Source organism: Heterodontus francisci, chromosome 47 (assembly GCF_036365525.1).
Source record: "Heterodontus francisci isolate sHetFra1 chromosome 47, sHetFra1.hap1, whole genome shotgun sequence".
Taxonomy (NCBI): Eukaryota; Metazoa; Chordata; class Chondrichthyes; order Heterodontiformes; family Heterodontidae; genus Heterodontus; species Heterodontus francisci.
The window spans coordinates 6,065,141-6,092,777 of NC_090417.1; the positions used below are offsets into that span (position 1 = coordinate 6,065,141).

General features: G+C 44.7%; 1 protein-coding gene across 1 annotated transcript in view; it reads right to left on the minus strand.

Moving 5' to 3' along the window:
- Positions 1-27,637, minus strand: part of LOC137357151 (deleted in malignant brain tumors 1 protein-like) — a 42,164-nt gene that overhangs the window by 9,498 nt on the left and 5,029 nt on the right. Inside the window, exons 2-13 of the mRNA XM_068023251.1 lie at positions 24,272-24,304; positions 23,224-23,538; positions 21,059-21,313; positions 12,068-12,382; positions 10,826-11,140; positions 9,303-9,617; positions 7,150-7,467; positions 6,985-7,065; positions 6,579-6,896; positions 6,365-6,406; positions 6,061-6,177; positions 5,537-5,644 (exon numbers count right to left, since the gene is read on the minus strand). Of these exons, the coding sequence (XP_067879352.1) occupies positions 5,537-5,644; positions 6,061-6,177; positions 6,365-6,406; positions 6,579-6,896; positions 6,985-7,065; positions 7,150-7,467; positions 9,303-9,617; positions 10,826-11,140; positions 12,068-12,382; positions 21,059-21,313; positions 23,224-23,538; positions 24,272-24,304 (2,532 nt within the window). The remainder of the gene's footprint in view (positions 1-5,536; positions 5,645-6,060; positions 6,178-6,364; positions 6,407-6,578; positions 6,897-6,984; positions 7,066-7,149; positions 7,468-9,302; positions 9,618-10,825; positions 11,141-12,067; positions 12,383-21,058; positions 21,314-23,223; positions 23,539-24,271; positions 24,305-27,637) is intronic.

Genomic DNA, 27,637 nt, shown 5'->3' on the forward strand with positions numbered 1-27,637 from the left:
ACCTACCCTCTGCACCCACAATTTGGTGTCATTGACAAATTTAGAAATTCTGGCATTGATTCCAAAGTCTAAATCATTAATATAAATTATGAACAACAGTGGTCCCAGAATTGGCCCTTGTGGAACAATCACTTCCCACCTTCTGTCACTCTGAATATCTACACTTTATGCCTACTCTGTGCTTTCTGTTTTGCAGCTAGCTATCTAGCCATGCAGCTACTTGTCTCCTGACTCAATATAAAATAAATACTTGCATTTATATAGCACTTTTCACAACCACCAGACGTCTTAAAGCACTGAAGCACTAAAGCACAACCAATGAAGTACTTTTGAAGTGTAGTCACTGTTGTAATGTTGAAAACGTGGTACAGGAAGCTCCACAAACAAATATGATAATGACCAGATAATCTGTTTTTGTGATGTTGATTGCTGGATAAATATTGTCCAGAACACTGAGGATAACTCAGTTGCACTTGTTTGAAATAGTGTCATGGGATCTTTTATCTCCATCTGAGAGAGCAAACAGGGCCTCGGTTTAATGTCTCATCCAAAAGGTAGCACCTTTGACAATGTTTGATCAGGTTATTAAACATTTCTGATCTTTTTCTTTTAAATGTAATTGCATCATTTCTCATCTAATTTTCCAAGGATTCCTTCAATCTTCCTCCCAGGTAAATAATGAAGCAAACTAATTGTTTAATATTTCTGTCATTTCACGATTGTTGCCCTTGTTATTTTACCGGTTCATAATTAAGTGGCCCTATTCCCATTCCAATTTTCCTTTTTTTATTTACATGCCTGTATGATATTATATTGTTTTGTTTGATGTTCCTTGATAATTTTATTTCATCGACTTAATTTTGCTCTCTCTCTTAATTTCTGTTTTTTTCCTTGTCCTGACTAATCCCCTGCACCTCATCCCCCACCACCCCTCACCCTTGTTTTCTATGTACTTAGTGTACGTCTCATTCCTTACCTTGAATTTTTCCCTTGTGCCTTTACTCATATGTGTTTAACTTGTTTTTGTTTTTCTGCGGAATATATTTTCCTGGACTCTCTTGAACATTCTTTTAACATTTCCTATTGTTGATACACATCTTTGTTGTTGAATTAATTTTTCCAAGTTTTATTCTGTCTCCCAAATGCAGCTCATCTCCAATCTACTATCATGGTCTTTGTTGTTCTCAGTTATGATTTAAAAGTATATTATATTGAGATCACTATTGTCTAGATGTGCCCCTATTTTTACTACCTAGCTGCTCTTGGTCATTCCCCATTACTAAATGAGAGGGCAACAAGATGGCAAATGGAGTATAATGTAGGGAAGTGTGAAGTTGTTCACTTTGGTCGTAAAAATAGAAAAGCAGAATATGTTTTGAAAAGTGTGAAACTGGTAAGTATTGATGTTCAGAGAGACTTGGAGGTACTTATGTAAGGAACACACAAAGTTAACATGCAGGTGTAGTAGGCTATTAGGAAGACAAATGGCATGTTGGCCTTTATTGCAAAGGAATAAAGAAGTCTGACTAAAACTGGACAGGGTTTTGGTGAGACCACACCTGGAATACTGTGTGCAGTTTTGGTCTCCACATTTAAGAAAAGATATAGTTGCACTGGAGGGAGTGCAGCAAAGATTTACTAAATTGTTCCTGGGATGAGGGGGTTGTCCAATGATGAGAGGCTGAGTAAATTGGGCCTCTATTCTCTGGAGCTAAAAAGAATGAGAGACGATCGAATTGAGACATATAATATTCTGAAAGGGCTTGATAGAGTAGAAGCTGGACAGGGAATTTAGAATGCAGGGGCACAGTCTCAGGATAAGGGGCCAATCATTAAGGACTGAGATGAGGAGAAATTACTACACTCAAAGGGTTATGAATCTTTGGAATTCTCTACTCCAGAGGGCTGTGGATGCTCCATAATTTAATAAATTTAAGGCTGGATAGATAGATTTTTGGTCTCACAGGGAATCAAGGGATATGGGGAGCGGGCAGGAAAGTCGAATTGAAGCCCAAGTTCTGCCATGATCCTATTGAATGGTGAGGCAGGCTCGATGGGCCATCTTGTCTACTTCTGCTCCTTTTTCTTGTGTTCTTGTATGACTAGAATCATTGAATCATGGAATGGTTGCAGCACAGACGGAGGCCATTCAGCCCATTGCTGGCTCTCTGGAAGAGCAAGTCACCTAATCTCACTCCCTGGCCATTCTCCATAGCCTTGTAAATCTTGTGGCTTGTCCAATGCTCTTTGAAAGCCATGGTTCAATCTGCTTCCACGCATACTGAAAGGCAGTGCATTCCATATGCTAACCATATACTGTGTAAAAAAGTTTTCCCTGATATGGCCATTGCTTCTTTTACCAATCACCTCAAATCAGTGCTCTCTGGTTCTCAGCCCTTCCACCATTTGGGAAAATTTCCCCCACTTCTATAATCTGTGTACATAACTAAAGCTCCTCATCCCCAGAACCATTTTCATGAATCTTTTCTGCATGCTCTCTAATGCCTTCACATCCTTCCTAATGTGTAGTGCCCAGAATTGGACACAATACTCCAGTTGAGACTCAAGCAGGGTCTTACACAGGTTTAGCATAACTTTCTTGCTTTTATCGTCTATTCTCCAGTTTATAAAGCCCAGGTTTCGGTATGCTTTATCAACCACTTTCTCAACTTGTCCAGCCACTTTCAATGATTTGTGTACTTACAATCCAGATTTTTCAGCTCCTGCACCCACTTTAGAATTGTACCCTTTATTTTATATTGTCTCCTCTTCGTACCAAAATGAATCACTTCACACTTTTCTGCATTAAATTTCATCCGCCACTTCTTCGTCCATTCCATCAGCCTAAGTCTTCTTGAAGTCTATTACTATCTTTCTCACGATTCAATACTTCCAGGAGCAAATCCTGGCCTGCTTAGAAACATAGGAACATGGTGTTATGATCCTGTAGTTTTTTCTAGTCGGTTCCTCAACACACTGCTCTGGAAAACCAGCTCTAACACACTCCAGAAACTCGTACTCCACAACATTAGTGCTCATTAGGTTTACCCGGTCTATGTGCAGATTGACGTCACCCATGATTACTGTATTACCCATGCGACATACTTCTCCAATCTCCTGATTAATACCATTCCTCATATTACCACTACTGTTTGGTGGCCTATAAACAAATCCTACCAATGTTTGCTGCCCCTTGGTGTTTCTCTGCTCCACCAAACGGATTCCACATTTTGTTCTTCCAATCTTTGATCCTCCCTAATGTACTGATCCCATCCCTTATTATCAGCGCAACACCATTTCCTTTCCCTTTTTGCCTGTCCTTCCTAAACATCAAATATCCTTGAATATTCAGTTCCCAGTCTTGGTCACCCTGTAGCCATATTTCCATTATGGCAATTAGATCATACCCATTTACCTCTATTTGGGCCTTTAAATCATCTACCTTGATGCAAATGCTGCATGCATTCAGGTAGAGTGCCCCAAACCTTGTCTTCTTGACATGAGTCTGCATTCTAAGCCTAGTTAATGCTCGCCTTTGTTTTGCCTGCCTTCTAATGTCACTTGCTACTTTTCTACCTCCTATTGCCAGCTTTACTTCCTTCCAATTTAAGCTACCTCTCGGGTTTCTATCCCCTTGACAAGCTAGTTTAAACCTTCCCATCAGGTCCCACCTGTCCCAGAACCGGTCCCAATGCCTCAGAAATCTGATGCCCTCCCTTCTGCACCAATTTTCCAGCCATGTGTTCAATCGATCAATCCTCCTATTCCTATGCTTACTAGCACATGGCACTGGGAGTAATCCTGAGATTACTGCTTTTGAGGTCCTGCTTTTTAATTTACTTCCTAACTCCCTAAAATCTGCTTTCAGGACCTCATCCCTCTTCCTACCTATGTCATTGGTACCAATGTGGACCATACCTCTGGCTGTTCACCCTCCCCCAGAAGGATGTCCTGCAGCCGCTCCATGACATCCTTGACCCTGGCACCAGGGAGGTAACACACCATCCTGGAGTCACATTTACTGCTGCAGAAATGCCTGTCTGATCTCCTGACTACTGACTCCCCTATCACTCTTCCACTCTTCTTCCTCCCTTCCTGTGCAGCTGAGTCACCTGTGGTGCCACAGATTTTGCTCTGGCTGCACTCCCCGGAGGAACCATTGCTGTCACCAGTATCCAAAATGGAAAACCGGTTAGCATGCAAGATAGATTCAGGGGACTCCTGCACTGCCTGCCTGGTTCTCTTAAACTGCCTGGCGGTTACCCATTCCCTCTTTGCCTGCATGTTCCTAACCTGCGGTGTGACCACCTTCCTAAATATGCTATCCATGTAGTCCTCTGCCTCACGGAATGCACAACAGTGACTCCAGCCACCGCTCGAGTTCCGAAATCTGGGCTAGAAAGGAATCCATACACCTGGTAAGAGCTCCATTCCTTGACTCCTTTACCTTCCTCATCTGGACAATTTAGTTCGAGGGAGTTGAAATTCTCCCAGTATCATTATTCTGTGTTTTTCACTAATTTAATGTGTTTACATATTTCTTCCCTCATCTCAATTCCACTATTTGGTTGTCTGTAGATGATAACCATTTGTAAGATTGTATTATTTGATATTCACTCAGCTGATGTGTTTATTATTGACAGGCTGAGACATCTGTGGGAGCCCATGTGGAACCGGTGGGAACTGGAAACAGCGATTTCGATCGCTTGTCACAAGCAGACAGCAAACCTATTCTTTCAGCAATAAAGAACAGTGGGAATCTTCCCAAACCCATTGCTCATCTCACTATACACACAGACAGAGACACTGTCACTGTGAAAGGACTGCTTCACAATAGGACAGTGAGTGGATTGCCAATCGTCTCCATTTAGTATACCGACCATTAAAAAGGGAAAACGACATTTGCCCACCTCCTTCTGGAATGTGTCTTTGCAAAGCATGTGTGAAAAGAGATGCAGTGGTTTTTGTCGAGGTTCCTCACAAGCAGCTCTGTAACACAGGAGTCTGTGCTCTACGGGCTGTTCCCAGGGACTCACACTGAGATAAACATCAACTGCTGCTGGAGGACCATCAATTCGGTGAAAGACGCTCTTTGGTCTGCCTGAAACTTGCTGGTCTTCCAGCTCAAAGAGTTGTCCACGACCGAAGGTTGCAGACTGGCACATTCCAAGGTCCAGGACTACGTGCTGAGGGACGCACTAAAGCTTGGGGCAGCCGCAGCAAAGGCTCAATGGGGGAAGATCACTGTGTAAGGCCCCCCCACCAAGCTGAACTGAAGGGCTGGATCCCTGGGAAACCCCACGGACTATATACACCAAATATGGGTTTGCTGTAAAATGTACATGGCATACAATGGAATGAAAACTCCTGTATTGAAGAAAACTGATTTCCTTTGCAATTTTTGGAATGTCAACTTGGTGCTGTTTTGAACTGTTTTGTAATTTTTGTTTTTACAGATTTTTATCAATAAAGTATATTTTGGGGGGGAAAAAACATTTATCCAGTGAAGATTTGGTATCAAACGGAAAATGCAGACCTGAACCATGGGTCTGAGTGAAAACCTTGCCAGGTGGAATTTTCTCAATCTCCTCATAAATTGCTTGGTACAAACCAGGAGGCCAACCCCTGCCGCTGGCGACAGCACCTGTGGAGGGAAAGTGGAGAGATTAATATTTTAATCAAAGCAAAATACTGCAGATGCTGCAAATCTGAAATAAAAACAGAAAGTGCTGGAACTACTCAGCAGATCAGACAGCATCTGTGGAGAGAGAAGCAGTGTTAACGTTTCAGGCCTGTGACCTTTCAGCAGCATTGACTGAATGGGTTTATGTGCAGGCGGTTGAATTGGGACAGTGTTTGTGCACACTTTAAATAACTCTCCATTTTAAATGCCACCTTTTCCTAATTCGGGAAGTACCTTCAAATAAACCGATGTTTAAGAACGGGGTAAGATTTATTTCTAAAAAGGCCAAGTGAGACTATCTAGAAAAGTGCAATGAACTGGATATGAAACAATATCCGCGATCCCGTGTTAGTTCAGAGGTAAGATTTGAGGCTCACCTTTTCTTGTTAACTTTCTCCGCATTACGGCCAGCACTGCGATCAATTCACAGATGAGCAGGACTCCGAGGGTGAAACAGACGGCAGCAGGGATGGAAATGGTGTTATTTCCCGGTCCTTCATGACAAAATTACAGAAAGATTTAACATCGACACCGTACGCCTTGTATTTTTTTAATGTTTTCCTCAATCTGAAATTACTCATTATCTTCAGGAATTAACAAAAGTAAGAAATTGTCAATAATACCAATCCCACTAGTATGAACGATCGTGCGAATAGTAAGAATGGGAATAACAAGGAGCACCTGCAGGTGTGGACGGAGAAGCAGTCGGAGACAAATCGTGCCCTGTGAAATATATTAAGCAAAAGTTCATGAGCTTCAATGGTTACCATTTCACTTTAGAAAGACCACTATTCTTATTAATTTACGAAAATGAGTCATGTTCAGAGAAAAAGGACCAACCAGCCCACACCCCACCTCACCCTCCAAATGCCAACCCTTCTTGCGCCACCCTTACCAGAACAAATCACACTGGCATCTTCCTTGTGATCACAGTCAGATTGAGCCGGCGATGAGGAAGGACAGTCGGACAGAAAAGATTCGCTTCCAGTGCACTTCATCTCATCCAGCCAGATAACACCGTTACCCTGGGAAAAAGTGGCCCCTCCTGGGGCCAATAGAGCGGAGCCACAACCCAGCTGTCTGCAGACAACATTGGCATCAGCCAAATCCCAGGAGTCATCACATACCGTGCCCCAGCTCTTATTGCACAAGATCTCCACTCTCCCGGAGCAGTTGCTGTTACCTCCAACCAGGCGCAACCATTGTGCCGAATCTGTCAAAGAAAATCAATGGTTATTTTTGATGCAGTACGAGGCAGGAGCACAAGTCAGATAGTTGGTAGAATAAAGAGGAGGGAGCACCTGGTGAAAGCACACGTTTTCCACCATATTCCCGAACGCAGACTCCTGAACTGTGGGGCTGCTCTTCCTGCACACGGGCTTCTGTTGAGAAGAGAAACATGCTGACTGGATCAGACACCAGTGTTTGAGATGACACTCGCATATTGAGAGGTTTTGTTGTGTTACCTGAACAAACAACACCTGCATCCTCCCTGTGTTCACATTCGTTTTTACCCCAGGGGTCTGACTGACACTGCCAAAGAGTCGATTCGTGTGAAACACAGTCCATTCCATCCAGCCAAATGGGTCCAGTTCCCTCTCCGAAAATACCAGCGCCATACCGAATAAATTCGAGGCGGCCGCACTGTAATTGTTTACAAATCATTTCTGCGACAGGTCCATCAAGATTTTCCGAGCACACTGTTCCCCAGCTGCCATTGTAGAACACTTCCACTCTTCCCTCACAGCGATGCTTCCCATTCACCAGCCGCAGCTCTTTGTGCTCTGTCAATGACACAAGAAATATCCAGATGGTTAGATTCGTTGTCTGTTCATACTGCACAGCTCAACACATGTTGCACCAGTTGTCTTCACTGATTGCCGGGAATGATTTCAGAAAGCTAATAGAAAACATCTACAATTCAAATTTGTAATAAAGAATATTCAACAGGGATTACAAAAGGGAAGGTCAAACTTGATTAATCTTATTGAATTCTTTGAAGAAGTTACGGAAAGAATAGATAGGAGTAATGCAATATATGTTATATGCAGGGATTTTCAAAAGGCCATAGAAAAGGTACCACATGGTAGAATCATAACTGAGGTCAGAGCATGTGGAGTCAGTACAAGAATGGATTGGGAACAGGCTACAAAACACAACATCAGGGTTAAAGGCAGAAGGTGGGAAGTGGTGTTCCACAGCGATTGGTGCTGGGGTCACTGCTGCTCAACATTTTACATAAACGATTTGGATTTAGGAATTGAAAGTGCAATTTCAAAAGTTACGGTTGACGGAGAGCATAGTTAATACTAACTAAGGAAGAGTGCGACAGAATACAAGAAAACAGGATGGGCATGCACTTGGAAAATTAACTTTCTACAGAGAAGTTGAAGGTAGTGAAAGTTGGGAGGCAGAATAAAGAGGCAACCTGTTCTTTGGAAAATAACAGTGCAAGTGATGTCTCAGAGCAAAGAGATCATTGGATACAGAGAGACTAATCACTTATAAAGTGGCAGAGACCAAAGCTAGGAAACATAAATGTAAGATAGACATTCATAAATCCAATAGGAAATGCAGGAGATGTTTTTTTTTACCCATGGAGTGGTTAGAATGTGGAACTTGGACCACATGCAAAAGTTGAAGTGAATAGCGCTGATGCTTTTAAGGTAAAGTTGGTTAAGTACAGGAGGGAGAAAGAAATAGGAGCATACGCAGATCGTGGTAGATGCAGTAATGTTGGGGTGATACTCGTGTGTAGCATGAAAATTCCATCCAGCTGGACCGTGCCGTACCAACTATCCTTCGTGGAACAGTTTCTGCGGAAAAACACCTTTGATCACCAATCCATCAGGCAGTGGTCTGCACGGAATGTCCTCAAGGCCCTACGGGATAAGGAGACGGTGGAACCTGTCGGATGGTTCCCCGAGCAGACCGTCAAAGTCATTTGGCGGAATGCCTCATCACCAGAACCTTCAAACAAGCACCAAGATGTAGCTTGGCTGGTGGTGAGAAGGACCCTCCCCGTCAGATCCTTCCTGCGTGCCCGAAGTCTTGCCCCCTCCGCACAATGCCCCTGTGGTGGCTGTGGTGGTGAAGAGACAGTTGCCCACCTCCTCCTGGAATGTGTCTTTGCAAAGCAGGTGTGGAAAGAGATGCAGTGGTTTTTGTCGAGGTTCATCCCAAGCAGCTCTGTAACACAGGAGTCTGTGCTCTACGGGCTGTTCCCAGGGACGCACACCGAGACAAACATCAACTGCTGCTGGAGGACTATCAATTCGGTGCAATCCGCCCTTTGGTCTGCCCAAAACTTGCTGGTCTTCCAGCTCAAAGAGTTGTCCATGACTGAATGTTGCAGACTGGCGACTATGTGCTGAGGGACGCACTAAAGCTTTGGGCAGCTGCAGCAAATGCTCAGTGGGGAAAGACCACTGTGTAAGGTCCCCCCACCAAGCTGAACTGAGGGGCTGGATCCATGGGAAACCCCTCGAACTGTATCGGGAAAAGTTCTGTTTGCTGTAAAATGCACGTGGCATGAAAAATGAAATGGAAGGGTTGTGAGGCAACTCACTCTTGTATTGAAGGAAACTGCAGGAAATAAACACATTAGGGACACCCTTACCTGAACACATGATCCTTACATCTTCTTTATGAGAACAGTCGTGTTTACCCCACGATGCTGAGGTACATTCCCAGAGAAATGATTCGTTACCGGAACAGTTCAGTTCATCCAACCAAACTGGGCCTGAGCCTGGTCCACAAGATGCAGGAAGTGCCAGGTCCAATGCATTTCCACAACCCAGCTGTTTACAAACCACGTCAGCGTCGGCCAGATCCCAGGAATCATCACAAACTGAGCCCCATGTCCCATAGTAATAAATCTCCACTCGGCCAGCACATGGGCTTCCACCGTCGGACAGTCTTAACTGCATGTGGTCTGTTGGACAACAATGCAGGAGGATTATACTCAATACATATGCACCTCATCACTAAATCCAATCTATTGTATATTCTCCAGCTAAATTAAAATCCAACTTTTTAATGTGATAGGTGAATGAAATTATACAATCTATGTACACGTATCTATTACAAAGAATGTACAACTTGTAAATGCTTCAATTATTCTTACTACTGACTCTGATGAGTTATATCCTCCACTCCAGCCATTTTGTGCCAAATGCTGAGCACGTTGAACTAGTTCTTATTAAATGTTCCACTCATGCTATACGGAAACTTTATAGTCATTTTCCGTAAGGGTACTTGCTCCCTTTGAGTTATCCATATTCTTTACCTTTGTTTGATATTTACTTTCACCTCCTTTATCTTCAGGCTTGTGTAAATTTCACTAGATCCCTCCATAATCTTCCATAGGCTTGTGGATAAGTCTCTAAATTAGTATCACTTCCTCTGCATACTGCACAATGCAACGTATACAATTCCAACCCCAGAACATGTGTCTTCCAGTACGCAGTATGGAGCTGCAGACAGACTTTCTATGATTGTGCTAATGTAAGTTCACCATGCAGCATGTAAGTGTTCCTACATCACTATTTCACAGAATCACAGAATAATTGCAGCACAGGAGGAGGCCATTCGACCCATCGTGTCTGCGCTGGCTCTTCGAAAGACCAATTTACCTCGTGACACCATACTACCACTCATCCAATCACCATGACCGCCTCCAGCTCGAATCATTCCACGGTCTCTCCTTCTCTCCATTTCTGACTTTTTGTACATCGCCCACTATCTCCGCCCACAATTGGCATCCGTGCCTTTAGTTGTTCTGTACCCAAGATCGGAAATCCATCCCTAAACATCTCTGCTTTTCCCTCCTGAAATCTACGCCTCTGACCCATTTTAAAGCACCCGTTTTACTGTCTTCTTGTTTGGCTCCATCTCAGTTTTCAGTCTGTCGCGCTCCTGTGAAGTGCCTTTCCATTTTGATATTTGTTATAGGCGCTATAAAAATGAAAATCCTCATTGTTGTTCAGTTCTGCCTGTGTCCTTTCTCTCTGCATTCATCCTGTTAGATTAATAACTGGTTTCAGAGAGGCCGAGGAACGAGGAACCTATATGAGCAGTTTTCTCAGCAGATGAGAAATTCCCCTTTATTGGCTCGGTAAAAGTCATGAACTATTTGTTTACCTGAACACAGGGCACCTACATCCATACTGTCAGTGAGAGACGAATTCAATGTGAATAAGCTGCAGTCCTGGAGCTGCGATTCATTTCCTTCACATTGGACATCATTCACCCAGACGGGCCCTTCACTCTTTCCGTCCTTTGAATAGTTAAAAGCGGCTGTCGCTTCACCACAGTCCAGCTGTGTACAGACCACATTGACATCATTCAGGTTCCAGAGTCTGTCCTGCAATCTCCCCCAGCTACCATTGTAGTAAATCTCCACTCGCCCATCACAGCGGCTTCCCCCGTTAGTCAGTCTTGGTGACCAATTATCATCTACAAAATGAAACACATTGAGAACCCTTAAACTGAAGCAAAATATCCCATCATTTACTGCCACACACTCGGTCAGTTGTTCGTGATTTTAATAATGAAAGTTTCTGTTTTTAGGCAGATGCTTTTCATCATTACCTTTTCTAAATCAATCGATTTTAGAGAGATACCGAGCAGCTTCCGCAGGCTAATCTGGGGAACCAGCATAAAATAAACAATGGGCGAAGGGCCGAGGCTGCTCTTAATATGCTGTGATAGAAGACAGGAACAGGGGCTTCAAATTGCTTCTCAATGTTCACAGATCACCTTCTCCAATCCGGGGAGAAACAGACAGATTAACATTTCCCATGACGTCCCAGCAATGAAGCACTTTTGATTTGTAGACACTGTGATAAGGGCGCTACAGGCCAAGCAGTAGATGGGTGTTTTATTGAATGACAGAACAGGCTCGAGAGGCCGAATGGCCTACTGCAGCTACTATTTTTATGTTCTTATGTTCATCGTGGCTGGGTCAAAATACTGGAACTCCCTTCCGAACAGCCCTGTGGGAGCACTATACAGACAGTAGCGGTTCAAGAAGACAGCTGACCACCACTTTTTCAAGGGCAATGAAAGATGGGGAATAAAGCTGGTCCTGCCTGCACCATCCATGTCCCGTGAATGGTAACTAAAAATAAACAGAGGTGCAGCATTCCCATTGGATATCATGGTCCCCGTTTTGCTGTTTGAGCATTTCTGCCAACTGCTCTTGGTGGCGTATTCTGAATAAGGCTCTGGATTCAGAGAATAGAGAGAAATGAGACATTTGTCTGTTAAACATATGCTATATTTATATCCCTTAGTTTTAGAACTAATTGACATGAAAAAAATCGGCTGACAAAAACAACTCAGTCCAGCTTCGTTTCAGATCAATCGACTGAGAGGACTCACCCGAACAGATAACACTGGCGTCATTTTCATGTGAGCAGCTAAACTGATCCCAGGATGAAACAGGGCAATCCCAGAAGCGGGTCTCGTTCCCCCGGCACCTGTAGTTCTCCTTCCACACTGGACCGGTTCCCTTCCCAAAGCGAGCTCCTCCCGGGATTGACTTTACTGCCCCGCACTGAAAGTGCTGACAGACCACGCTGGCGTCTTCCAAACCAAAATAACTATCACACAGCGTCCCCCACTGCTCTCCGTGTAGCACTTCCAACCGGCCGGAGCATCGGGTACTCCCAGATACCAGTCTGAGATCTTTGTTACCTAAAATATAATCATTATAATAATAACAATGATTATATTAAGAAATACCAGTAATTATCCTAATTACAATGAAAGTAAAGGTGGATTCACATTTCATCTGGTTACTGCTCAACAGAAACAACAGCTATTCCGACCAGCACTATGACTATTACTACGCCTACGGCTACTACTAGCAAAATCATTATTACTGTTAGCATTATTATAATACTACTGCTACTATTACAGTGCTACTACTATTATTACTGCTGTTAATACTATTGCTGCCCGCGCATCAACACAAACAGAATTTCTTATCCACAGCTGTTAAATAAGTTTCTAAATTCACTTGAAAAAGCCCTTCAAAACACTCCTGCAAAGGATGCAAAGACGAAGTGGGCCCACATCAGGGACACCATCTATGACTCAGCAATGACCACCTTTGGCAAATGTGAGAAGCAGAATGCAGACTTCACTTTGAAGAGCTGGAACCTGTCAGAGCTACTAAGTGCGCTGCACTGTTGAACTATAAGAAAGCCCCCAGCGAGTTAACATCCGTAGCACTTAAAGCAGCCAGAAATGCTGCACAAAGAACAGCCAGGCGCTGTGCAAATGACTACTGGCAACACCAATGCAGTCGTAATCAGCTGGCCTCAGACACCGGAAACATCAGAGGAATGTATGATGGCGTTAAGAGAGCTTTGGGACAACCATCAAGAAGATCGCCCCCTTCAAATCTAAATCAGGGGACACGATCACTGACCAACACAAGCAAATGGACCGCTGGGTGGAGCACTACCCTGAACTGTACTCCAGGGAAAATGTTGTCACTGATACCACCCTCAATACAGTCTAGTCTCTGCCAGTCATGGATGAGCTGGACGAACAGCCCACAAAATCGGAACTCAGTGATGCCACTGATTCTCCAGCCAGCGGAAAAGCCCCTGGGAAGGACAGTATTACCCCTGAAATAATCAAGAGTGCCAAGCCTGCTATACTCTCAGCACTACATGAACTGCTTTGCCTGTGCTGGGATGAGGGAGCAGTACCCCAGGACATGAGCAATGCCAATATCATCACCCTCTTTAATAATAAGGGTGACCGCGGTGACTGCAACAACTACCGTGGAATCTCCCTGCTCAGCATAATGGGGAAAGTCTTCGCTCGAGTCACTTTAAACAGACTCCAGAAGCTGGCTGAGCGTGTCTACCCTGAGGCACAGTGTGGCTTTCGAGCAGAGAGATCCACCATTGATCTGCTGTTCTCCCTTCGCCGGCTACAGGAGAATTGCCGCGAACAACAGATGCCCCTCTATGTTGCTTTCATTGATCTCACCAAAGCCTTTGACCTCGTCAGCAGACGTGGTCTCTTCAGACTACTAGAAAAGATCGGATGTCCATCAAAGCTACTAAGTATCATCACCTCATTCCATGACAATACGAAAGGCACTATTCAGCATAGCGGCGCCTCATCAGACCCCTTTCCTATCCTGAGTGGCGTGAAACAGGGCTGTGTTCTCGCACCTAAACTGTTTGGGATCTTCTTCTCCCTGCTGCTCTCACATGCGTTCAAGTCCTCAGAAGAAGGAATTTTCCTCCACACAAGATCAGACGGCAGGTTGTTCAACCTTGCCCGTCTTAGAGCGAAGACCAAAGTACGGAAAGTCCCTCATCAGGGAACTCCTCTTTGCTGACGATGCTGCATTAACATCTCACACTGAAGAGTGTCTGCAGAGACTCATCGACAGGATTGCGGCTGCCTGCAACGAATTTGGCCTAACCATCAGCCTCCAGAAAACGAACATCATGGGACAGGACGTCAGAAATGCTCCATCCATCAATATTGGCGACCACACTCTGGAAGTGGTTCAAGAGTTCACCTACCTAGGCTCAACTATCACCAGTAACCTGTCTCCCGAGACAAGGAGGCCAAAGAGAATACTACTGCTGCTTCTACTCCTATTAGCTCCAGTATTACTGGTAGTCTATTCTATTATTTTTTTTCTTCTTTGGCCTCCTTGTCTCGAGAGACAATGGGTAAGCGCCTGGAGGTGGTCAGTGGTTTGTGGAGCAGCGCCTGGAGTGGCTTTAAAGGCCAATTCTAGAGTGACAGACTCTTCCACAGGTGCTGCAGATAAAATTGGTTGTCGGGGCTGTTACACAGTTGGTTCTCTCCTTGCGCTTCTGTCTTTTTTCCTGCCAACGGCTAAGTCTCTTTGACTCGCCCCTCTTTAGCCCCGCCTTTATGGCTGTCCGCAAACTCTGGCGATTACTGGCAACTGACTCCCACGACTTGTGATCAATGTCACAGGATTCATGTCACGTTTGCAGACGTCTTTAAAGTGGAGACATGGATGGCCGGTAGGTCTGGTACCAGTGACAAGCTCGCTGCACAATGTGTCCTTGGGGATCCTGCCATCTTCCATGCGGCTCACATGGCCAAGCCATCTCTAGCGCCGCTGACTCAGTAGTGTGTATATGTTGGGGATGTTGGCCGCCTCGAGGACTTCTGCACTAGAGATAAGGCCTTGCCACCTGATGCCAAGGATTCTTTGGAGGCAGAGAAGATGGAATGAATTGAGACGTCGCTCTTGGCTGATATACGTTGTCCAGGCCTCGCTGCCATTGAGCAAGGTACTGAGGACACAGGCCTGATACACTCGGACTTTTGTGTTCCGTGTCAGTGCGCCATTTTCCCACACTCTCTTGGCCAGTCTGGACATAGCAGTGGAAGCCTTTCCCATGCGCTTGTTGATTTCTGCATTGAGAGACAGGTTACTGGTGATAGTTGAGCCTAGGTAGGTGAACTCTTGAACCACTTCCAGAGTGTGGTCGCCAATATTGATGAATGGAGCATTTCTGACGTCCTGTCCCATGATGTTCGTTTTCTTGAGACTGATGGTTAGGCCAAATTCGTTGCAGGCAGCCGCAAACCTGTCGATGAGACTCTGCAGACACTGCTCAGTATGAGATGTTAAAGCAGCATCGTCAGCAAAGAGCAGTTCCCTGATGAGGACTTTCCGTACTACTGGTACTACTACTACTGCGACTATCACTTCTATTACTATTACCTGGAACAGAGGTACAGACGTGAACAATTCTGTCTTGAAGCTGTCCCTCCATTCATATAGGTCATGGCTGAACTGTATCTCAACTCCATTTTCCTGCCCTTGCTCCATATCTGTTGATACCTTTTCCTAACAATAATCTATCATTATATAATAAAAGCAAAATACTGCGGATGCTGGAATTCTGAAATAAAAACAAAAAACGCTGGAAATACTCAGCAGGTCTGGCAGCAACTGTGGAGGGAGAAGCAGAGTTAACGTTTCAGGTCAGTGACCCTTCATCAGAACTGCAGTTCTGTCCATGTCTTGTTGAACTGTATTCCTATCCTCGTCATTCTTTATTACATTTCCAACTTTAGTGTTATTTTCAAACTTTGAAATGATGCTTTCTGTACCAAAGTTCAGGTCATGAATACATATCAAAAGGAGCAGACATCCCAAATTCGATCCAGGGTGGCACAGTGACACACTTCCCTCCAGACTGCAAAACCACTGTTCACCTTTCCTTCCCTTAGCCAATTTCGTACCACACAAGCACTGCACTTTCAATTTATGCGTTTTAATTTTTCTAATAAGTTCATTCACTGCACGATATTTTATCAAACGCCTTTTGAAAGTCCAATTACACAATAGCAATTGCAAAACTCTTATCAGACCTCTCCGGTACTGTAAAGAACTCAATCAAGTTAATTAAAGGAAATTTACCTTTAATATCTATTTCATTAACACCGATTCTTCCAAATGACAATTACTTTTCAGCTGGATTATTCTCACTAAACTTTTCTCCATCAGCGTCATTAGACTGACAGACCTGCAGTTGCCAGCTCTACCCCTCATCTCTTACTTCTTTTGACTACCTTTTTACCATTTTACATGTCTATAAAAAGACATTTGGGTTCTCTTTTATGTTGTATGCTAATCCATTCTTCCATTTTATTCCCTTGTTCAGTTCTCCCTGTAGTTTTTGTATTCAGATTGAATTTCCACTGCATTCCAAACTTGCCCTTTATGATAAGCTAAAATAAAAGCAAAATACTGCAGATGTAGGAAATCTGAAATTAAAACAAGAAATGCTGGAAATACTCAGCAGGTCTGGCAGCATCTGTGAAGACAGAAGCAGGGTTAACGTTTCAGGTCAGTGACCATCAGAACGGGGAGAGGCTAGAAATGTAATAGGTTTTAAGCAAGCAGGGGCAGGGCAAGAGATTTTTTTTTTAGAATTAGAACATTACAGCGCAGTACAGGCCCTTCGGCCCTCGATGTTGCGCCGACCTATGAAACCATGTGACCTACACTATTCCATTTTCATCCATATGTCTATCCAATGACCACTTAAATGCCCTTAAAGTTGGCGAGTCTACTACTGTTGCAGGCAGGGCGTTCCACGCCCCTACTACTCTCTGAGTAAAGAAACTACCTCTGACATCTGTCCTATATCTATCACCCCTCAACTTAAAGCTATGTCCCCTCGTGTTTGCCATCACCATCCGAGGAAAAAGACTCTCACTATCCACCCTATCTAACCCTCTGATTATCTTATATGTCTCTATTAAGTCACCTCTCCTCCTCCTTCTCTCCAACGAAAACAACCTCAAGTCCCTCAGCCTTTCCTCGTAAGACCTTCCCTCCATACCAGGCAACATCCTAGTAAATCTCCTCTGCACCCTTTCCAAAGCTTCCACATCCTTCCTATAATGCGGTGACCAGAACTGCACGCAATACTCCAGGTGCGGTCTCACCAGAGTTTTGTACAGCTGCAGCATGACCTCGTGGCTCCGAAACTCGACCCCCCTCCTAATAAAAGCTAACACACCATATGCCTTCTTAACAGCCCTATTAACCTGGGTAGCAACTTTCAGGGATTTATGTACCTGGACACCAAGATCTCTCTCTTCATCTACACTACCAAGAATCTTCCCATTCGCACAGTACTCTGCATTCCTGTTACTCCTTCCAAAGTGAATCACCTCGCACTTTTCCGCATTAAGCTCCATTTGCCATCTCTCAGCCCAGCTCTGCAGCCTATCTATGTCCCTCTGTACCCTACAACATCCTTCGGCACTATCCACAACTCCACCGACCTTAGTGTCATCCGTAAATTTACTAACCCACCCTTCTACACCCTCTTCCAGGTCATTTATAAAAATGACAAACAGCAGTGGTCCCAAAACAGATCCTTGCGGTACACCACTAGTAACTAAACTCCAGGATGAACATTTGCCATCAACCACCACCCTCTGTCTTCTTTCAGCTAGCCAATTTCTGATCCAAAGCTCTAAATCACCTTCAACCCCATACTTCTGTATTTTCTGCAATAGCCTACCATGGGGAACCTTATCAAACGCCTTACTGAAATCCATATACACCACATCCACTGCTTTACCCTCATCCACCTGTTTGGTCACCTTCTCGAAAAACTCAATAAGGTTTGTGAGGCACGACCTACCCTTCACAAAACCGTGCTGACTATCGCTAATGAACTTATTCTTTTCAAGATGATTATAAATCCTGTCTCTTATAACCTTTTCCAACATTTTACCCACAACCGAAGTAAGGCTCACAGGTCTATAATTACCAGGGCTGTCTCTACTCCCCTTCTTGAACAAGGGGACAACATTTGCTATCCTCCAGTCTTCCGGCACTATTCCTGTCGACAATGACGACATAAAGATCAAGGACAAAGGCTCTGCAATCTCCTCCCTAGCTTCCCAGAGAATCCTAGGATAAATCCCATCTGGCTTAGGGGACTTATCTATTTTCACACTTTCCAAAATTGCTAACATCTCCTCCTTGTGAACCTCAATCCCATCTAGCCTAGTAGTCTGAATCTCAGTATTCTCCTCGACAACATTTTCTTTCTCTACTGTAAATACTGACGAAAAATATTCATTTAACGCTTCCCCTATCTCCTCTGATTCCACACACAACTTCCCACTACTATCCTTGATTGGCCCTAATCTAACTCTAGTCATTCTTTTATTCCTGATATACCTATAGAAAGCCTTAGGGTTTTCCCTGATCCTATCCACCAATGACTTCTCATGTCCTCTCCTTGCTCTTCTTAGCTCTCCCTTTAGATCCTTCCTGGCTAGCTTGTAACTCTCAAGCGCCCTAACTGAGCCTTCACGTCTCATCCTAACATAAGCCGCCTTCTTCCTTTTGACAAGCGCTTCAACTTCTTTATTAAACCACGGCTCCCTCACTCGACAACTTCCTCCCTGTCTGACAGGTACATACTTATCAAGGACACGCAGTACCTGCTCCTTGAATAAGCTCCACATTTCGATTGTGCCCATCCCCTGCAGTTTCCTTCCCCATCCTACGCATCTTAAATCTTGCCTAATCGCATCATAATTTCCTTTCCCCCAGCTATAATTCTTGCCCTGCGGTATATACCTGTCCCTGCCCATCGCTAAGGTAAACCTAACTGAATTGTGATCACTATCACCAAAGTGCTCACCTACATCTAAATCTAACACCTGGCCGGGTTCATTACCCAGTACCAAATCCAATGTGGCATCGCCCCTGGTTGGCCTGTCTACATACTGTGTCAGAAAACCCTCCTGCACACACTGGACAAAAACAGACCCATCTAAAGTACTCGAACTATAGTATTTCCAGTCAATATTTGGAACATAAAAGTCCCCCATAACAACTACCCTGTTACTCTCGCCCCTGTCGAGAATCATCTTCGCTATCCTTTCTTCTACATCTCTGGAACTATTCGGAGGTCTATAGAAGACTCCCAACAGGGTGACCTCTCCTCTCCTGTTTCTAACCTCGGCCCATACTACCTCAATAGACGAGTCCTCAAACGTCCTTTCTGTCGCTGTAATATTTTCCTTGATTAACAATGCCACACCCCCCCTCTTTTACCATCTTCTCTGTTCTTACTGAAACATCTAAATCCCGGAACCTGCAACATCCATTCCTGCCCCTGCTCTACCCATGTCTCTGAAATGGCCACAACATCAGGATCCCAGGTACCAACCCATGCTGCAAGCTCACCCACCTTATTCCGGATGCTCCTGGCGTTGAAGTAGACACACTTTAAACCAAGTTCTTGCTTGCCAGTGCCCTCTTGCGTCCTTGTAACCTTATCCCTGACCTCACTACTCTCAACATCCTGTACACTGGAACTACAATTTAGGTTCCCATTCCCCTGCTGAATTAGTTTAAACCCCCCCCCCCCGCCGAAGAGCACTAGCAAATCTCCCCCCCCAGGATATTGGTACCCCTCTGGTTCAGGTGAAGACCATCCTGTTTGTAGAGGTCCCACCTACCCCAGAAAGAGCCCCAATTATCCAGGAAACCAAAACCCTCCCTCCCGCACCATCCCTGCAGCCACGTGTTCAACTCCTCTCTCTCCCTATTCCTCTCTTCGCTATCACGTGGCACGGGCAACAACCCAGAGATAACAACTCTGTTTGTTCTCGCTCTAAGCTTCCACCCTAGCTCCCTGAATTTCTGTCTTAAATCCCCATCTCTCTTCCTACCTATGTAGTTGGTGCCTATGTGGACCACAACTTGGGGGTGCTCCCCCTCCCCCTTAAGGATCCCAAAAACACGATCCGAGACATTTGTTATCCGAGATAACAAAAGAGAATGTGTTGATAGGACAAGGGCACAGAGAATAACTGACCAGAAGGCCATGGAGCAAAGGCAAACGGTGTGATAATGGTCTGGTGAAAGACAAAGCGTTCGTCCAGAGAGGATGTCAATTGACAGAAAACAAAAAGCCTGGCCCCAAGCACCAACATGAAAAAAAGTGGGTAGGCACAGTAGAAACAAACTAAACAAACTAAAATAAAATACATACATAAAAAAATCACTAAAAATAAAAAGGGGGGCCGTCATGCTCTGAAATTATTGAACTCAATGTTCAGTCCGGCAGGCTGTAGTGTGCCTAATCGGTAGATGAGATGCTGTTCCTTGAGCTTGCGTTGATGTTCACTGGAACACTGCAGCAATCCCAGGACAGAGATGTGAGCATGAGAGCAGGGCGGGGTGTTGAAATGACCAGTAACCATTTGCTTTATTTTAATCTCCATTTCTTCAGGCATTTGGGAATCTCTGGCTTTGGATGGCCTTCATTTTCCCCGAGTGGGAATGTGTCTAGTCTGCACCAAATTATTAAAAGCAAAATACCGCGGATGCTGGAAATCTGAAATAAAAACAAGAAATGCTGGAAACACTCAGCAGGTCCGGCAGCGCCCGTGGAGAGAGAAGCAGAGTTAACGCCTCAGGTCAGTGACCCTTCCCCAGAAGTCGCATTTATTATCTTCCCTGTCAATTTCCGATTCCAGTCGAGCTGAGGCAGGTGACTTCGGCTCACAGATCCCTGTCAATTCCCAGGGGGTTAGTGAACCAAATACATCAAAGAAAGTCATCACTCTCTTTATCCTGTTTAACACCTTTGAATAAATACCATCTAGACCTCGCGCACTTGTTAGTTTTGAGCCGAACATTCTGCCTATTCACCGCGAAAGTGAAGAAATGTAATATAAAACGCTGTTAACCATCACCCCACTTTATCAAGATGGGAATGTTTCTAATCTGTCGCTATCTATCGGAGGCGACCCCACAATATTCGTAGGTAACCAGTTTGTTTCCACAACTATCGGAGTTTGTACCTGAACAGATTACTCCAACGTCCCTCTGGTGTCCGCAGCTGGATGGACCGATAACAGGCCCTGACCCTTCGCCAAAGTGAGCATCAAGCGGCGCTGCGACTCCAATGCCACAACCGAGCTCCTCACAGACAACATCCGCATTCGGTAACGACCAGGACTGATCACCGCAAACTGTGGCCCAGATTCGGTTCCAGGAAATCTCCAGTCTGCCCGCACAGGGACTGGGTCCATTCACCAGTCTAGGTTTGGCATCTCCTAGGCATTGTCAGGTGATTTATATGAAAAGCTGGTTAGAGTTCTGTAATTTTATCAATATTCTGATTTCCCTGTTTATTTATAGTCAGATCAAACTGTCTAAACATTGTTATCAAAATGTGCTGATGTTATCAATTGCTAACTTATGGCTATGTATCTTGCGTACTTTTTTGTGAAGATAACCTCGTCCACTTTCTGGTTTTCGATTGAAAATTGAGTTCAGTTACTACAATACAATCAGCACTGAGAAGGTCAAATGTTGATGAATTTAAATCGAAATGTCCCAAACGAGAGGACACGTCAATTTATTGTGCGCGGGTTAGGCGTTTCGCTCACGCACACAGACCAATCTCTCGAATACCAAATAGTGAGAAGACTTAAACTGAATCGTGAGTTACGAAGCAATCAGATTCTGAAAATGGATAGAAAGACCTGAAGAAATTCGGATGGAGACAATCAGCTCTCCAGCAACAGGTTTCCCGTTCTGTCCATCTGGGTACTTACTTGGAGGGAGGATTCTTCTCAAATATTCACTGGGGACATTACTGAATACGGGTTGTCATTTTGCGTATAGCAATATCCCACAACCAGCAAATCGTGCAAAAAGCCAATTAATATGCTTTGATAGTGACTGGGCAAGAATTATGAACACATGAAATAGGAGGTGTCGACCATCCGGCCCATCAAGTCTGCTCCGCCATTCAACAGGATCATGACTGATCTTGGGCTTCAATTCCACTTTCCTGCCCATTCCCAAGTTCCCTTCATTCCCTGCGAGCCAAAAAAAAAAAATCGATCTATCCCAGCCTTAAATATATTCAATGATGGAGCATTCACAACCCTCTGGGGTAGAGAGTTCCAAAGATTCACAACCCTTTGAGTGAAGCAATTTCTCCTCATCCCCGTCCTGAATGATTGGCCTCTTATCCTGAAACTGTGTCCCCGTGTTCTCAATTTCCCAACATTCTCCAGCCCTTTCAGAATCTTGTTTGAGTCAGAATTGCAGGAGAATTAATTCTCTGCTCTTTTTCGAGCAGTTCCATGGGATTCTGCTCATTTATTAGAAGAGTTAAGTGTTTTTCTAGCCTGAGATTCTGTCGTCGTTGTTTCAATATGTATAAAATTATTAAAAGAATGGGACATTCAGTAGCGGCGAGATCTTACTGTGCTGTTTCCTCCCGTGATACCTACAGTAACCGCGGACCCATTACTACCGCTACCCAAGTTTAAAAACCTCCTTCCCCTGGCTCCTCAATTTTCGCTTCACAATCTGTGGAATATATCAGATCAGAGACCAAGCGATCAGGGCCAAGCGCACAGCCGGGCTGACAGTGAATGGCCGGTAGTGGCTGCTGGGTTGAAGGATGGAGATAAAAGCAAAATACTGCAGGTGCTGGATATCTGAAATAAAAACAAGAAATGCTGGAAATACTCAGCAGGTCTGGCAGCATCTGTGGAGAGAGAAGCAGAGTTAATGTTTCAGGTCACTGACCTGAAACGTTAACTTTGCTTCTCTCTCCACAGATGCTGCCGGACCTGCTGAGTATTTCCAGCATTTCTTGTTTTTATTATTGAAGAATGGAAGGTTGGAGTGAGATTGTGACACTCCCATTGGTTCAGCTCATTCACTGCGGCTTTCGGCAAAATCTCAATGGAAACTGCTCTGTCTGTATTGTAAATGTGCCGAGTATCAGCTATTTACTGCTCCCGGTGGAGGATTTTTATTAAATAAATAATTTTAAACAAACAGTGATCCTAATATTTATATAGCATTCATTCTAACCGGAGAATATTGGAATTATTATCATCTGACTTTGCGGGTACGGACCGTCCCGGATTACTTTCCTTCTGCTTTTTTCCTGGGAACTGACAGACGCGGCGGGAGATGAGAGACTGAGAAAGATTTTTACCTGAGCAGATGACGCCCGCATCCCTGGAGTGTGACCAGGAATTGTGACCCCATCGACCTGACCAACAGTACCGCAGGGCGGTCTCTGTCCCGCCGCACTCTACCATCTGCATCACAACAGGTCCGGTGCCTTCCCCAAAGTGAGACTCGCGCGGTGCAGAGAGCGCGGTCCCGCATCCCAGCTCCCGACACACAACAGCGGCGTCCGGCAGGTTCCAGAGATAGTCATGCACAGTCCCCCACTGTCCCATGTAGTGAATCTCCACTTTCCCAACGCACCGACTGCCCCCATTCACCAGTCTCAGCTTCACCGACTCTGGAAAATATCAGAAATACCATCAAACGGTTACAGTCTAATAAACCCGCAGGCTCCCAGCGCACAGACCGTCCCCATTCACCAGGCAACAGAGGAATCGGTGTTACACTGTGTCCAGAACCCGAAGAAAACCCAGAGTAAATAGTAAACATGGCAAAAAGGAGAGGAAAGATGAGTAAACGGTGTAAAACAGCCGCGAGTCAGCGGGAAGTTCCCAGAACCAGACCGACTCCCACGGGGTCGTGGTGTCGACAGGCTGGAAAGATATTCCAGATTCCAGAGGTCAGGAAATGGGCGTGACTGCAATGATCAGCTGTTTATCATGTTCACTACAGACTGGCGGAACATAGTGGGAGCCCAGCCCCACCCGTGCTCGTGTCGCCCCATGTCACGGAACTGGATGGCGATGTGCTCGCCATTTCATTGTTGGTTGGTAAACTGGGAATTCAGAGTCTCTTTAGGACCGGCAGCAGTGGCAGTGCTCCCTCCTCGTCTGCTTCTCAGGGACCCCGTTTAGTATCGACCCGCATGAAGGCAGCTGTCGCCTCTCAACTGGCATTAAAGATGCTGAGTAGCAGATTGCAGGAAACCCTCCCTTCCCTACTGATAGGCAAACCGAGAGCAGGTTAATCATTGAAGAGATAGACTCTGATATTGTCTCCCAGATTTCGGATTAAATGGGATCGATTAGGGCAGCAAGATATCAGGTAATGTGAACATGAAGGGTGATTACCTGATGGGTCAGCCTGGCTGCTCCCAGGTCTACCTGAAATGAAATATTGAGAATTAGAGTTTGCTGGAGAGAGAGATGAATAAAACTGCCGAAAGGAAATAACACAAATGTAACAAGAGAATACTTGGCTCTTTTTCGTCTCCAAAGTTTGCAAGCAGTTGATGTCAACATTTTTCACTCAATTCCACATTTCGACCGTTATCTGAGGGGTAAAAATTGCCCTCACTTTGCGGAGGAAATGATACCTGGACTTGTGATTGCATTCCTTATAAAACCGCCATTAGTAGCAAGCTATTATTGGGAAGGTGTCAAAAAATATCGAGAATGTTTTCACATGTAGACACACTGACACCGGGGTACACCCTCCCCTTGTGGTGACGGTGTTGCGGCTCCATTTGTTACCACTGGATAGGTACCTTCAGAATGCATTGGTGATGGGCTCACTCTTTGACACGCTGCAGTGTTTATGGTCATAGCGCTCTCACAATGATGTTAGTTAGACAATTCCAGTATTGTACCCAAATGTCATGAAACGAATGAAATATACTTTAAAGGAATTTAAAGGTTCGCCCTGTGTGATGAATTTCGGTGACTTTTAATTTCATCCAAATCTTCCACGTGGACTTTCAAACTTTCAATAAAGCTGTAAATTGGAATTTTCTGCTACTCATTTTAATCCTAATTTCCTGAAACAAAATAAAGAAAATGAACCGATTTTCAGGCAGGTTCACGCCTCCGAATTCCGTTCTGGCTGTTCCTCATTAGGTTCCTGCCGGATGGATTTTCTTGTAACATGCTCTCGTTGATTTGTCGCATCATTTTCCTGGTGAATATTGTTCGCTCACTGGTACTGGTTAAGCTTTGCTGCTTTAAAAATGCAGCCAGTCTGTTGACTTGCTGCCAATCTCCATGAGAATACTGCATCCCACAGGTCTCTCTGCCTCTTTCTATATCCCATCTTCTGTACCATCGATAACATGTTGACCTCCTCCCAACCCCGCTCGATGGGAGATCGCTTTCTATCCCCTGATTTTAACATTATTTGTGCGCTGACCTGCTTTCAGACTCCCCAGTGATATTGTGTCTGACAGATCTCCTGGTCGCTTTCTATTTCCTACTTTATATACTATAGAGAATGTGGCACCGATTTTTGTCCTCTGCTGTGCTTGCTGAAAATCCTTGAATGATATCCACTTTCCCATTTATAATCTCAATGGTCTCTTCCTGTAATGTCGACAGCGCTTCCACACCAGGAGAGCATCAGCCGTTCTTGTCAACACTCCACTGATCATAAACAGTGTCCCGCACATTTTTATTTTCTTGTTACACATTAACAGACGAGTGGGAAGAAGCTATCAGTATATACTCAACATGTCCACAGCTTCAACGCTTCTGTTCGAATCGGTCAATTGTTTTCTTTCCATTTTGTCTTTTGAGCTTCTCCTCCAGTTTCGATCCTGTCAGCCGCTAACTATTCCGAAGAAGGGTCACTGACCCGAAACGTTAACTCTGCTTCTCTTTCCACAGATGCTGCCAGATCTGCTGAGTGGTTCCAGCATTTCTTGTTTTTATTTCAGATTTCCAGCATCCGCAGTATTTTGCTTTTATTAACTATCCAAGTGAATCCCTGTTCCATTGCCTATGTCATCCCGGTCTTTTTCCCGTATAGTACATTAGTTTAATAAATGGAGCTTCTCAGGGAAACTCGGGATGAACAATAAATGTGTACAGAACACTATCACTACAAAGATTGAAATGCTTCAAGAAGAAGCCCCACAACATCTTCTCAGGCCCAATAAAAATTCCCGCCACAACAGCGTCGTGCAGTTGGCGAGAATGAATATAAACCGAGTATCCACTGGTTATCTATTGCTCCAGTTTTCCCCTATTAGATTTCCTTGCAACAATGACTACACATCAAAAGTACTTCATTGGTTGTCCAGCATTTCGCAACGTCCCGAGCTCATGAAAGCCGCTAGATAAATGCAAGTCCTTTTTTCAATTATTTCCGATAAATGTTCAGTTTTTTTCCTTTCCTCAGTTGATACTGTTTTCCCATTTATGTCCACCAGTCCCCATATTTATTGATTCCTCCAGTATCTCCCGTATCCATCTTCTAACCCGCTCTCATTGGTGTTTTTGAAAACAAATAACGCAACAATCTTCAGCCAGAAGTGCCGAGTGGATGTTCCATCTCGCCCTCCTCCTGAGGTCCCCACCATCACAGATGCAAGTCTTTGGACAGTATGATTCACTAATCATGATATCAAGAAACCGCTGAAGGCACTAGATACAGAAAAGGCTATGGGCCCTGACAACCTCCCGACTGTAGTGGTGAGGCTTGTGCTCAGAACTAGCTGCGCCTCTAGCCAAGCTGTCCCAGTACATCTACACGATAATGTGGAAAATTGCCCAGGTCTGTCTTGTCCACAACAAGCAGAACAAATCCAGTACGGTTAATTACCACCCTATCAGTCTACTCTTAATCATCAGTAAAGGGATGGAAAGTGTCGTTAACAGTGCTATTAATTGACACTTACAGAGCAATGACCTGCTCACCAATGCTCAGCTTGGGTTTTAACAAGATCACCCAGCTCAAGACTTCATCTCACCTTACAGCCTTGGTCCAAACATGGACAAAAGAGAAGAACTCCAGAGGTGGGGTGAGAGTGACTGCCCTTGACATCAAGGCAGCATTTGAACAGATCATGACTCTTCAGATCCAGAATCAGTCTGTGCCCACATGCAGAAAGACTTGAACAATATCCAGGCTTGCCCTGATAATTGACAAGTAACAGTTGCGCCACACAAGTGCCAGGCAATGACCATCTCCAATAAGAGAGAATCTAACCATCTCCCCTTGACATTCAATGGCATTACCATTGCTGAATCCCCACTATCAAAATTCTAGGGATTACCGTTCACCAGAAACTGAACTGAACCAGCCATATAAATACTATGGCTAGAACAGTCAGTCAGAGGCTGGGAATTCTGTGATGAGTACCTCACCTCCTGACTCCCCAACGACTGTCCACCATATACAAGGAAAAAGTCAGGTATGTGATGGAATATTGTCCACTTGGCTGAATGGGTGCAACTCCAACAAAACTCAAGAAGCTCAACACCATCCAGGACAAAGCAGCTTGCTGGATCAGCACCCCATCCACCACCTTCAACATTCTCTCCATCCACCACTGATGCACAGTGGCAGCAGTGTGTACCATTTATAAGATACACTGCAGCAACTCACCAAGGCCCCTTCGACAGCACCTTCCAAACCAGTGACCTCTACCACCTAGGAGGACAAGGGCAGCAGGAGCATGGGAACACCAAGTTCCCCTCAAGGCAACAGATCATCTTGACTTA